Source organism: Callithrix jacchus, chromosome 2 (genome assembly GCF_049354715.1).
Source record: "Callithrix jacchus isolate 240 chromosome 2, calJac240_pri, whole genome shotgun sequence".
Lineage (NCBI taxonomy): Eukaryota > Metazoa > Chordata > Mammalia > Primates > Cebidae > Callithrix > Callithrix jacchus.
In genome coordinates this window covers 36,739,692-36,753,181 of record NC_133503.1, presented here as the reverse complement: position 1 = coordinate 36,753,181, position 13,490 = coordinate 36,739,692, and the positions used below count along the sequence as shown (strand labels likewise).

Genomic DNA, 13,490 nt, shown 5'->3' with positions numbered 1-13,490 from the left:
CAAACCCCATCTCTGACCCTGCCCCAATGGGTTTCAGCAGAGGATACTTTCCATCCATATTCTGAGGATTCCAGGGCCTGGAGCCGGTCATCCAGGAGGTCATCCAAAGGAGTGGAAACCATTGGCTCTAAGAGACTCTCCATTCCCTGCCTAGGAAGGAACAGCTGAGTCAGAGGAACATGCATTCAATTCAGACCCTCCCTTTTCATCCAGTGAAAGCTAAATCTCTGCAAAGTGGGGAGAAGTAGGGCTAAGCCTACCAGTCATGAAAAGAAAAAGGAATAGAAAACACACTCCTCAGCTCCTCTGCCCTGCAGAGGCTGACTGGGAGGGTCCCAGAAATGTAGGGCTCTTCTCCACTGCCTGATCTGGGTATCCCAGGAGCAACCGCTGTACCGCGGGTTCTTATTTGGTGTTTCAGGGTGAAGCCCAGGCTGCCGCTGTGCCCTGGCAACAACAAATATGGGTCAGATTGAGGTCAAGGTGAAGGAACACAGCTCACTGCTTATCACAGTGAATCAGGAGCCTAGATAGGGATTCCCCAAGGATGACATAGGATCAATGCCCTCAATCCAACAGAAAAAGTAAATCTTCAAATCAGATTAAACACCAAACTTCCCACCTCCCTAATATTCTTTCTTCTGGGAAGGATAAATTAGATATATTCCAACACCTTCAGAAATCAAGATATAAAAGACAATATTTGACTTACCTTTAAAATAATTCTACTCTTTCACAGTTTGTATGTATGTATGTAAATGTACATGTAATTAGCTAAGTATGTTGCAATTAGCTAAGCCAGCTGGAGTCACGATGAGATAGTAAAAATGTTTGGTAGGAAGCCCATTCAAAAGTGGGCAAAGGATATGAACAGACACTTTACGAAAGAAGACATATATGAGGCCAACAATCATATGAAAAAATGCTCATCGTCACTGGTCATCAGAGAGATGCAAATCAAAACCACATTGAGATACCATCTCACGCCAGTTAGAATGGCGATCATTAAAAAATCTGGAGACAACAGATGCTGGAGAGGATGTGGAGAAAAAGGAACACTTTTACACTGTTGGTGGGAGTGTAAATTAGTTCAACCATTGTGGAAGACAGTGTGGCGATTCCTCAAGGCCTTAGAAATAGAAATTCCATTTGACCCAGCAATACCATTACTGGGTATATATCCAAAGGACTATAAATCGTTCTACTATAAGGACACATGCACACGAATGTTCATTGCAGCACTGTTTACAATAGCAAAGACCTGGAATCAACCCAAATGCCCATTGACGATAGACTGGATTGGAAAAATGTGGCACATATACACCATGGAATATTATGCAGCAATCAGAAATGATGAGTTTGTGTCGTTTGTAGGGACATGGATGAATCTGGAGAACATCATTTTCAGCAAACTGACACAAGAACAGAAAATGAAACACCGCATATTCTCACTCATAGGCGGGTGATGAAAAATGAGAACACATGGACACAGGGAGGGGAGTACTAAACACTGGGGTCTATTGGGGGGAAAAGGGGAGGGACAGTGGGAGGGGGAGGTGGGGAGGGATAGCCTGGGGAGAAATGCCAAATGTGGGTGAAGGGGAGAAAGGAAGCAAAACACACTGCCATGTGTGTACCTACGCAACTGTCATGCATGTTCTGCTCATGTACCCCAAAACCTAAAATGCAATAAAAAATTTAAAAAAAAAATGTTTGGTAGGAGAACAATCTCACTGGGTGCAGTGGCTCATGCCTGTAATCCCTGGACTTTGGGAGGCCAAGGTAGGCAGATCATGAGTTCAGGAGATTGGGACCAACCTGGCAAACACAGTGAAACCCCGTCTCTACTAAAAATACAAAAAATTAGCCAGGTGTGGTGGCACATGCCTGTATTCCCAGCTACTTGGGAGGATGAGGAAGGAGAATCACTTGAACCCAGGAGGCAGAGGTTGCCCTGAGCCGAGATCACACCACTGCACTCCAGCCTGTGTGACAGAACAAAACTCTGTCTCAAAAAAATAACAAAAAACAATTTCATTAGGAAACATAGAGCTTTTAAGAGTATTGCTGTTGTTGCTGTTGTTTTTGGAGACAGCGTCTATGTTGCCCAGGCTGGCCTCAAACAATTCTCCCAAGTAGCTGGGACTACAGGTGCACCCTTGCATCTGTAAAAAGTCTTAAGGGCGGTCAGACACTGTGGCTCTTGCCTGTAATCTCAGCACTTTGGGAGGCCAAGGTGGGTGGTTCATTTGAGTTCGAGACCAGCCTGGCCAATATGGTAAAACCCCACCTCTACTAAAAATACAAAAATCAGCCATTCACGGTGGCAGACACCTGAAGTCTCAGCTACTTGGGAGGCTGAGGCAGGAGAATTGCTTGAACCTGGGAGCTGGAGGTTGCAGTGAGCAGAGATTGCACCACTGCACTCCAGCTTAGGCAACAGAGCAAGACTCTGTCTCAAATAAAAAAAAAAAGTCTTAAGGGCTAGGTGTATAATTTCCATTTGAAAAAAATCTCAGAAACATTTGTGGGACTAGATTTTTAGAGAATTTCTTTCAGGAATGCTGCAACTTTGTCAGAGCACTCAGATTCTAGTATATTTCCATCACCTGAACATTGAATGAAAGCCACTTTGGTTGACACCTTTGTTGTGACCATCCGTAACTGCACTCACTTGGGGACCTGCTGCAGAAAGCACTGGCAGCTAGGTGTACACTTGCCATAATCTATCTGCTTTTGCTGCCACTGGAGAATAACTTCATCTGTCTCTACTTCCCACCTGCAGGGAAGTATACAGTTTTCCACAAAGTGTGATTATATTGTAGTCATCAAAGCAGATATCAACTCACCCCACACTCCCTTAATCCCCGGCCTGATTTTCAAACTCAGCTGGCAAGCCAAGGTTCTGTGCTAACTCTTACCACACTCACTGTCTGCATCCTAGAGGACAAAGACTCACACATCTCCTTTCTGGGGAAGCAGGTTCTACAGATGAAAAGGGAATTAGGATAAAAGCCAGCTGACTACACTGTGCCTCTCAGCCACTACCAGCACCAAGATACTGACATCAGACAAAAGTTGCACTTTTGACTTTTGTTTCTCAAAGTGTGATCTCCAAGTTGTCTACATAGGTAGCACCTGGGGGCCTTGATAATGACCCCACTTTAGACCTATTGAATGATGGTTTTTGGAGCCTACATCTTAAAGAGCTTCCAAGGTTATTTTTGGAAGATTTTTATTATGGAAATTTTTAAATATACACTGAAGTAAGGAGTATTAGATAATATCTTACTACTCAAAGTGTGGTCCTAGGACCAGCTACCTCACCATCAGCAGGGGGCTGGTTAAAATGGAAGAATCACCAGGCGCGATGGCTCAAGCCTGTAATCCCAGCACTTTGGGAGGCCAAGGCAGGTGGATCACGAGGTCAAGAGATCGAGACCATCCTCGTCAACATGGTGAAACCCCGTCTCTACTAAAAATACAAAAAATTAGCTGGGCATGGTGGTGCGTGCCTGTAATCCCAGCTACTCGGGAGGCTGAGGCGGGAGAATTGCCTGAACCCAGGAGGCGGAGGTTGCTGTGAGCCGAGATCGTGCCATTGCACTCCAGCCTGGGTAACAAGAGCGAAACTCCATCTCAAAAAAAAAAAAAAAAAAAAAAAGGGCAGATTCTTGGGCCACAACTGCAACGCAGACCTCCTGAATCAGAATCTGCATTTAGCAGGTCCCCAGGTGGTTAGTGTGCACATTAAATGTTGAGTAACGCAGATATGATGGATCCTCCTGCCCCCTATTGCTCAACACTCAGGGTCAATCTTCTATCATCAATACCCTCCCCCAGCACAGGATTATTTAAAAGCAAATCCCTAACATCAGGAATGTCTGTTTTTGTTTTGCGACAGTCTCACTCTGTTGCCCAGGCTGGAGTGCAGTGGCACAACCTCAATCTCCCGGGTTCAAGCAATTCTCATGCCTCAGCCTCCCAAGTAGCTGGGATTACAGATTGTGTGCCACGACACTCAGCTAATTTTTGTATTTTTAGTAGACACAGGGTTTCACCATGTTGGCCAGGCTGGTCCTGAGCCCCTGACCTCATGTAATCTGCCCGCCTCGACCTACCAAAGCGCTGGGATTACAGGCGTGAGCCACCGCGCCCGGTCAATAATTTCTAAATATCACCACTTAGTCATTGTTCAAAAATTCCATTAATAATCAAACTTTGAGGTCTTCTGGACTGTGATAAGGATTATTCCGGGATGATTTAATTCCTTCACTTCCCTGCAACGGAATTTCTTTTTACCCACGTACAATAGTGTCTCTGAGATGCTGCACACTGAAAGAAACCAAATAAGGAAAGCTCTCGGAAGAGGCCAATGCCTCTCATCATAAACACGCACACCTGTCTTGCCCCAACACCTGCCACACCGGCAGCAAATGCTCCATCTTTCGTGGAAGGCCAGCAAAACGTAGAAGAAAACGCCGGCACAAGAAAGAAGCCATGAAAATGAAACGCTTAAAACATCCTACACCCAAAACAGTCTTTCCTAGTATTATCCTAGGGGAATGGTCATTGCTAGCCAGGCGCGATTTAAATCTCCCGGGGTTCGTGGGGTGGAGGGAAACGAAGAAAACAGAAACGCTGTGGCGATTGCTCAGAGGGAGAGCCAATGATACGTCAGGCTCCCCTTAAGGCGGGCATACCCCGCAGCCTTGCTCAGCACTGGTGGGCCAATCGCTATCTTGCTCTGGTTATGGGGCGGGGCAAGTCTTTCCACTTCCAGAGCAAGCAACGCCCCCGGGTGATGTGCGAGCCCAATGATTGGCCATGAGGGTCTGGGCGCGAGCGCGGAGATTGGCTGACGCAGCTTAGAGGCGAGCCGGGATAAGTTACTGGGCGGGCGGAAGGTTTGAATGGTCAACGCCTGTGGCTGTTGGTATTTTTGCTCCGAGGCTGTAACTTCGGCCTTCTGCTCAGGGGAGCCGCCGAGTCCGACGCTGGCCTCCCAGTTGGGAGGCAGAGTTGCGGTTTAGTTAACTGTCTACTTTCTCCAGATTTCCTTTTATTCTGTTCGAGTCTCCGCCTGTGTCCGACCCCTACCCACCTTCCTTCCTCCCGACGGCAGGCCTCAGACTCCAAGCTTGAGGTAAATTCGCAGTGGTCTCCGCCGCAGAATCATGGAGACTCCATTGACCCCTTAGGGTCCAGTTGGGCCCCCACAAACGGAGGTTGGGAAGGCCGAATGGGCATTATTGCGAGTTACCAGACTCGGGTTCCTTCTGGTCAGGAGTCTGGAGCTGTGTCGCGTGGAACGAGTCAAGATCCTCTCTTTATTCCATCTTTAAAGTCCTAAGGTTGCCTCTCGTCAGTGAATTCAGGTTGTAACCTGAAGCCAAGCCGCTTCGACCAAGTGCTGTTTAACCTTTAAGCCACTCTGTGAATCACCCTTCGAGGATGCCCCTCCTCCAGTGCTGGTCCGCCTGACTGAAAAGGGTGGAGGAGTTTGGGAAAGCTGAGGGAACTGTGATGTACTGATATAGATGATGTTTTCCTCTTAGCTAGGTTTTGTTTTTCTCCTGTGAGAACTCGAAGACCATGTCTACAGAACTCTTCTCATCCGTAAAAGAGGAAGGAAGCTCTGGCTCAGGACCCAGTTTTAGGTCTAATCAAAGGAAAATGTTAAACCTGCTCCTGGAGAGAGACACTTCCTTTACCGTCTGTCCAGATGTCTCTAGAACTCCACTGGGTGAATTTCTTGGTGATTCTAGAAATCTCAGCATTTTGTCTGGGTAAATATACTTTTATTTTTACGTCTTATTGCCTTTGCTATTTCCAAACAGTTGGGTTTTTTGTTGGTTTGTTTTCAGTTATCTGGCTCAAATGTCAGGGTTTGGGTCTCAGCTCTTCCCTTGACACTGTAATCCTTTTGAGTCTCACCTTCTTTCCTGTGACATAGAAATAATAATCTCAGCTGGGTGAGGTGGCTCATTCCTGTAATTTGCACACTTTGGGAGGCCAAGGAGGGCAGATCGCCTGAGTCCAGGAGTTCAAGACCAGCCTGGGCAACATGGCAAGACCCCTTCTCTACAAAAAATATTAAACAGCTGAGTGTGGTGGTTGGCACCTATAGTCTCAGCTACTCGGGAGGCTGAGGTGAGGTGGAAGAGTTGCTTGAGCCTGGGAGCTGGAGGCTGTAGTGAGCCAAGATCACCTCACTGCATTCCAGCCTGGGCAACAGAGTGAGATCCTATCTCAAAAATAATAATAATAATAATAATAATAATCTCTTCCTATCTTACTAGGATCTTGTGAGAATCAAATGTTCTGATATCTGGGAAGAGTCTTTGAAAACTGCTACATTATGAGTTGGTCACATTATTAGTATTAATATTAGCGTTATTGCAGTTGTACTTTGAATTCTGATCGTATCATGTCTCAAATAGCAAATAGAGAAGTAAGTACCTGGGAAATACTAGGGACTCAAGGGAGAAATCAAGTCTGTGTTCACTTTGCCCAGGATAGAGAATGTGGGGTCAAGATCTTCCTCTGCCAATAAACTTTGGGCCTCATTAAAGAAAAAACAATATCTGTTTCAGTATGTTGGTAAGGAGAAAATGAGGTATACATTATAGTAGTGGGAGATTTTTCTCAGCCTGGTCTGAGATATTTTCAAAAGCAATTAGATTTATTTGGACACTGTTCAGATGATCTGATAGACATTAAGGGATATTTTGGCCGAGCGCAGTGGCTCACTCCTGTAATCCCAGCACTTTGGGAGGACGAGGTGGGCAGATCACGAGGTCAAGAGATGGAGACCATCCTGGCCAACGTGGTGAAACCCCATGTCTACTAAAAAATACAAAAAGTAGCTGGCCGTGGTGGCGTCCACCTGTAGTCCCAGCTACTAGGGAGGCTGAGGCAGGAGAATTGCTTGAACCCAGGAGACGGAGATTGTAGTGAGCAGAGATTGCGCCACTGTACTTCAGCCTGGCGACAGAACAAGACTCTGTCTCAAAAAAAAAAAAAGGAATATTTTAAATGAAGAGGATTGGCCAGGCATGGTTGCTCATGCCTGTAATCCCAGCACTTTGGGAGGCCTAAGTGGGCAGATCAGCTGAGATCAGGAGTTCGAGACCAGCCTGGCCAACATGGAGAAGCCCCATCTCTACTCAAAATACAAAAATTAGCTGGGTGTGGTGTTGGGCGCCTGTGATCTCAGGTATTCAGGAGGCTGAGGCAGGAGAATCAGTTGAACCCGGGAGGCAGAGGTTGCAGTGAGCTGAGATCATGCCACTGTACACCAGCCTGGGTGACAGAGCAAGACTCCGTCTCAAACAATAAAAAAATAAATAAACGAAGAGTATGACATGATTTTTGACTTTTAAAGATATAACAATCTAATGGGAATTTCGATGTACTATTATGTCTCAACAGAGGAACCCCAAAACATTGCCTTGATCTTTCAAGTCTTAGCAGTGGGGAGATATCTGCCACTCAGCTTACGACTTCTGCAGACCTTGATGAAACTGGTAGGGAGAAAGAAGGGAGACAAAGGTCTCAACGGGGAGAATAACTTTTAAGGAAAATGACAGGGAAGTAGAATAGAGATGGAAGGTGGTGAAAGTATTTAGAGAATCTGCCTAGAGTGATGGAATTTTGTGGGTAACTAGAGGATTTTTGAGAATGATTAAGCCAATGGAAAGAGAAAGATAACACTAATAGGAACTACTTTGCATTTGAAAATGTTAGACAAGAAGAAATATATTTTGTTGACTGATTAGTGATGGTAATGAAATTATAGTCATAGGATATGAGAAGTTTTGTGTCTTAGTCTAATCTCAGCAGAGGCAAAGAAGCCAGCGTAAAGGAATATGTTGTCAACTAATTCTTACATGTTTTGTATAAAACATTCCAAAATGAATGTTTCATTAGTCAACCTTACAGAATTCTAATTTCAGATTTTCTGAGTGATAACCTTTCTTTTCTACTAAAACACACACACACACACACACACACACACACACACACACACACTCCATAGGTTAGCATAGTGCTCTGTTTCCCAGCACTTCTTTTAATGACACATATAAATTCTTAAGTTCCATGAAATTGTACCTTTTACCATGAAATGGGTACCAATCGAGAGGCTGTGTGTTCAAAAGCTCAGTCCTTGCAGTTAATATGGCTTACTGGTAATGAAGAAAATCTGAAGGAAAAACAGTATGCATGGACAAAAGTAACTCCTTTTACTGATTCTTTATATTTGATTGCAGGTCACCTGGATTCTTCAGGACTTCAGGAAGTACAGTTAGCTGGGATGTAAGTTCTATTGCCAAATGAACCCCATGCAAAAGCCTTTCAGCACTAGTCATAGAGATTTTATCCTATACAGATTCTGCAGAGTACAAACCCTTTCTCTCTCTTTTGTTTTTCTCTGAGACAGAGTTTTGCTCTTGTTGTCCAGGGTGGAGTGTAATGGCTTGATCTCGGCTTACTGCAACCTCTGCCTCCCAGATTCAAGTGATTCTTGTGCCTCAGCCTCCTTAGTAGCTAGAATTACAGGCATGCACCACCATGCTTGGCTAATTTTTTGTATTTTTAGTAGAGACAAGGTTTCTCCATGTTGGCCAGGCTGGTCTTGAACTCCTGACCTCAAGTGATCAGCCCGCCCCAGCCTCCCAAAGTGCTGGGATTATAGACATGAGCCACCGAGGCCCTTGAAGTGGCACGCACCCAGGAACCGGAGGTTTCAAAAGAGATCAGGGGAGCCTTATGTGTCTCCTTTTTCTCTGCTGGTAAGTCATTGAACATCATTATTAAGGGTCAGTTGGAGTGTTATAGGCTATAGGATGGCAGCTCTGAATTTATGAACCTTTGAATTGCTTTAAATGCTCCAACCCAGCTGGGTGCTATGGCTCATGTCTGCAATCCCAGCACTTTGGGAGGCTGAGGCAGATGGATCACAAGGTCACAAGATGCAGACCATCCTGGCCAACATGGTGAAACCCCATCTCTACTAAAAATAAAAAAATTAGCCAGGTGTGGTGGTGGGCACCTGTAGTTTCAGCTACTCAGGAGGCTGAGGCAGGAGAATTTGAACCCAGGAGGCAGAGGTTGCAGTGAGCTAAGTTTGTGCCACTGTACTCCAGCCTGGTGACAGAGTGAGACTTCATCTCCAAAAAGTAAGTAAATAAAAATAAAAAATAAATGCTCTAACCCAGATAGATAATGAAATCCAGGGAGGGAGGATAGAAATTAATTTTTTAAAAAAAATTAGCCCCAATACACTGTGCTGGAAAATTAGTAAATTGTAAATTGTATAAAACTCATTCATTTTTGGTACATGTTTATTTATGTGGTTATGCAGGCAAAATGAGGGTCTTATCCCCAAGATGTCACTTGAGTCTTGATGTTTACCACAGAGAATACCCTATGTATTGTTGCCGGAAGAGACATGTCAGCTAGGAAAAGGGCTCCTAGAATGAAATAAAGAAAAAGTTTGGGATGTACCAATCCACTGAAGAATAATCAAACCATATTTGGGGCTAACCTGACCCGCAGTTTGTTTTAATCTGCAGGAATCATCACCAGCACCTAATGAAAAGTAGCCCAGTGAGTAGCTTCTCTTTTTTGGGTTTGGGTTTGTTTTTCGGGTGGGAGGGAGAGGGTTTCCAATGCACCTGTGGCTTGAGGATGCTGGACATTCTCAGCAAACACTCTTTTTTAGGTACAGCTTCTTTGTAGCACTCCAAATGGTTTGGACCATGGCCATAGAAAGAGAGATGCAATGTGTAGCTCATCAGCAAATAAAGAAAATGTGAGTGTTTAATGGAAACCTAGATATATTGGCAGATTTATTTTTTTGAGTGAAGAAACTTGTTGGTGTCATTGTGAAATGTAGAACTGTTTACACCTTGTGTGCTAGACAAGCACACTGTATTGCTATAGGAGAAAAAAATTCTTTGTTTTTGTTTTTTCTCATTAAAGTTTGGCCCTAGGACAGAGACCCAGCCCCAGCTCCAAGTCCTCCACAGTAGGTCATCGTTATTTCTCATGTTCTGTTGAAGAATTTGAGGACAAAAATTACCCTTACTGTAGTGTAGGGATTTAAGAGTTTTTCAGTTGTTTGTTTTAACAGGTAGGGATAATTTGCATAACTTGTTCACAGATTTTTTTTTTTCCACCACTTTATATGCAAGTATAGATTTATTAATTTCTTATTTCTTCTCCCTTAGTCTAGCTTTTAAGCCCTTACTTTGAGGAAGCCATGATTTTTTTTTTTTTTTTTTTTTTTTTTTGAGATGGAGTTTCCCTGTTGTTACCCAGACTGGAGTGCAATGGCACGATCTCGGCTCACCGCAACCTCTGCCTTCTGGGTTCAAGCAATTCTCCTGCCTCAGCCTCCCGAGTAGCTGGGACTGCAGGCGCGCACCACCATGCCCAGCTAATTTTTGTATTTTTAGTAGAGACGGGGTTTCACCTTGTTGACCAGGATGGTCTCGATCTCTTGACCTCGTGATCCACCCACATTAGCCTCCCAAAGTGCTGGGATTATAGGTGTGAGCCACCGTGCCCGGCCGCCATGGTCCTTTTTATGCAAACCTTAGGCTATCCTTCACTTCCAAGTTAAAACTAGCTTTTCCAGAGCTACCTAATCACTAAGATAATTCTCTATCTAATCCTTTCAACTAATCCCCTTTACTAGACATCTTTTTTCTTCCCTGCGTCCCATCCCTTTACCCAGGTCATTGCCCATAAAAGATAGCTACTATTCTTTTCTTACATTGACTTAAGATATGCTCATATTTTTGGCTGTTCTAATCAGTTTTTTCTTGATTTAATACTGTCCTTCTAATCTCCATTTATAATCATTTTTTATTTATTTGTTTTTGAAACTGAGTCTTGCTCTGTTGCCCAGACTGGAGTGCAACAGCGCAATCTCGGCTCACTACAACCTCTGCCTCCAGGAGTCAAGTGATTCTTCTGTGTCAGCCTGCCAAACAGCTGGGACTGTAGGCATGCACCAGCACAGCCTGGCTAATTTTTGTATTTTTAGTAGAGACTGGTCTCAGACTCCTGACCTCAAGTTATCCACCTGCCTCTCAAAGGGCTGAGATTATGGGCATCAGGCCTATAATCACTTCCTTTTTTTTGAGACAGTTTTGCTCTTGTTGCCCATGCTGGAGTGCAGTGGCACAATCTTGGCTCACTGTAACTTCTGCCTCCCAGGTTCAAGCGATTTTCCTGCCTCGGCCTCCCAGATAGCTGGGATTACAAGTGTGTGTCACCGTGCTCGGCTAATTTTTGTATTTTTAGTAGTGACAGAGTGTCACCAAGTTGGCCAGGCTGGTCTCGAACTCCTGACCTCTGGTGATCCACTCAACTGGGCCTCCCAAAGTACTGGGATTATAGGTGTGAGCTATCGTGTCCAGCCTGTAATTACTTTTTAAAATCTCACTTATCACCTTCCCAGGCAGGCTACCTACCCCTACCCCATTCCTTTTACTTGTGACCATAAAATTAGTATCTTACAAAGCAAATCAGCATGCCATACATAAAATGCACATCATAATTTGCATCTTCCCATGCAAAGTTATATAAGCGCAGGATGTAGGATCAAATTTGATTACATGAAATGTGTTTTGTGAGGGTTATTCATGGCTACATCAGATGAAATGTTTTTATCAGGCCAACTGACATTTCTCTTCCCCAACTAAAGCTGTTTTTCTTATGCAGGAAAACAGCACTTTGAGGCCCTTGAAGTGGCACGCACCCAGGAACCGGAGGTTTCAAAAGAAATCAGGGGAGCCTTATGGGTCTCTTTCTTCTCTGCTGGTAAGTCATTGAACATCATTATTAAGGGTCAGTTGGAGTGTTATAGACTATAGGATGGCAGCTCTGAATTTATGAACCTTTGAATTTTTCTAAACTGGCATCATCAAGCCAAATTTACGTGGGAAAAAGAGGGTTGGAGAAGTAAAGTTTGAACACGAAAAGATAGGAGCTATATATCCTCTGATCTTCTTGTTTAAACGTAAGGGGGGGAAAAGTATCTTGGGCTTTGATTTTCTTCTACTTTATTCTTCTTTTTATATGAAACGGAGTCTCACTCTGTTACCCAGGCCGGAGTGCAGTGGCACGATCTCAGCTCACTGAAACCTCTGCCTGCCTCAGCCTCCTGAGTAGCTGGGACTATAGGCATATGTTACTATGGCTAATTTTTTTTTTTTTTGAGACGGAGTTTCTCTCTTCTTGCCCAGGCTAGAGTGCAATGGCCTGATCTCAGCTTACCACAACCTCTGCCTCCAGGTTTCAAGCGATTATCCTGCCTCAGTCTCCCTAGTAGCTGAAATTATAGGCATGCACCACCATGCCTGGCTAATTTTGTACTTTTAGTAGAGACGGGTTTATCCATGTTGGTCAGACTGGTCTCAAACTCTGACCTCAGGTGTTCCGCCCACCTTGGCCTCCCAAAGTGCTGGGATTACAGGTGTGAGCCACCGTGCTGGCCAATTTTTTGTGTTTTTAGTAGAGACAGGGTTTCACCATGTTGCTCAGGTTGGTCTCGATCTCCTGACCTCAGGTAGTCTGCCTGCCTCAGCCTCCCAAAGTGATGGGATTACAGGTGTGAGCCACTGCAGCCTGGCCTCTTCTACTTTATTCTTTAAGTATAAAGATTGCTTTTTTTTTTTTGAGATGGAGTCTCACCTTGTTGCCCAGGCTGAAGTGCAATGGTGCCATCTCGGCTTACTGCAACCTCCACCTCCTGGGTTCAAATGATTCTCCTGCCTCAGCCTCCTGAGTAGCTGGGATTACAGGCACCTGCCACCATGTTCAGCTATTTTTCTTGTGTTTTTAGTAGATACAGGGTTTCACCATGTTGGCCAGCCTGGTCTCAAACTCCTGACCTCGTGATACACCCAGTTCGGCCTCCCAAAGTGCTGGGATTACAGTTGTGGGCCATCGCGCCCAGCCTGCTTTTTTATTTTTTAGACAAAAGGTCTTGCTATGTTGCCCGGGCTAGACTGGATCTCTTAGGCTCAAGCAATCTTACCACTTCAGTCTACTGGGTAGCTGGGACTACAGGCACACGGGACTGTGCCCAGCTCTGGATGCTTTTTTCTAATAAATGGACCCTAATTTATAAAAGCACTTCCATATTGTTACTTAGTGGTATCCAAATTTTCCTTTAATAAATTATGCTGTGATGTAAATTTGAGAGCAACTGGGCCAACATGGCAAAACCCCGTCTCTATTAAAAATACAAAAATTAGCCAGGCATGGTGGTGCCTGGCTGAGGAACAAGAATGGCTTGAAGCTGGGAGGGGGAGGTTGCAACGAGCTGAGATCATGCCACTGCACTCCAGTGTGAGCCACCACGTGATGGAGTTAGATTCTGTATCCAAAAAAAAAACCAAAAAGTGAAATAAAAATAATTAGTAGTGGCCGGATGCAGTGACTCACACCTGTAATTCGAGCACTTTGGGAGG

At 44.6% G+C, this 13,490-nt stretch overlaps 1 protein-coding gene across 14 annotated transcripts in view; it reads left to right on the top strand.

Annotated features, from left to right (window-relative positions):
* The window catches only part of CDC25C (cell division cycle 25C), a 62,183-nt gene that overhangs the window by 3,324 nt on the left and 45,369 nt on the right, over nucleotides 1-13,490 (top strand). For 5 of the 14 annotated variants that reach the window (XM_035285689.3, XM_035285697.3, XM_035285679.3 and 2 more), the window contains exons 1-7: nucleotides 4,899-5,146; nucleotides 5,559-5,789; nucleotides 7,435-7,529; nucleotides 8,274-8,319; nucleotides 9,579-9,612; nucleotides 9,728-9,817; nucleotides 11,737-11,835. In XM_035285689.3, coding sequence (XP_035141580.1) covers nucleotides 5,596-5,789; nucleotides 7,435-7,529; nucleotides 8,274-8,319; nucleotides 9,579-9,612; nucleotides 9,728-9,817; nucleotides 11,737-11,835 — 558 coding nt within the window. In that variant the 5' untranslated portion in view covers nucleotides 4,899-5,146; nucleotides 5,559-5,595. Of the gene's footprint in view, nucleotides 1-4,898; nucleotides 5,147-5,558; nucleotides 5,790-7,434; nucleotides 7,530-8,273; nucleotides 8,320-9,578; nucleotides 9,613-9,727; nucleotides 9,818-11,736; nucleotides 11,836-13,490 lie in introns of those variants that run through there. The other 9 variants (XM_035285724.3, XM_078360388.1, XM_035285686.3 and 6 more) reach the window with 6 other exon arrangements.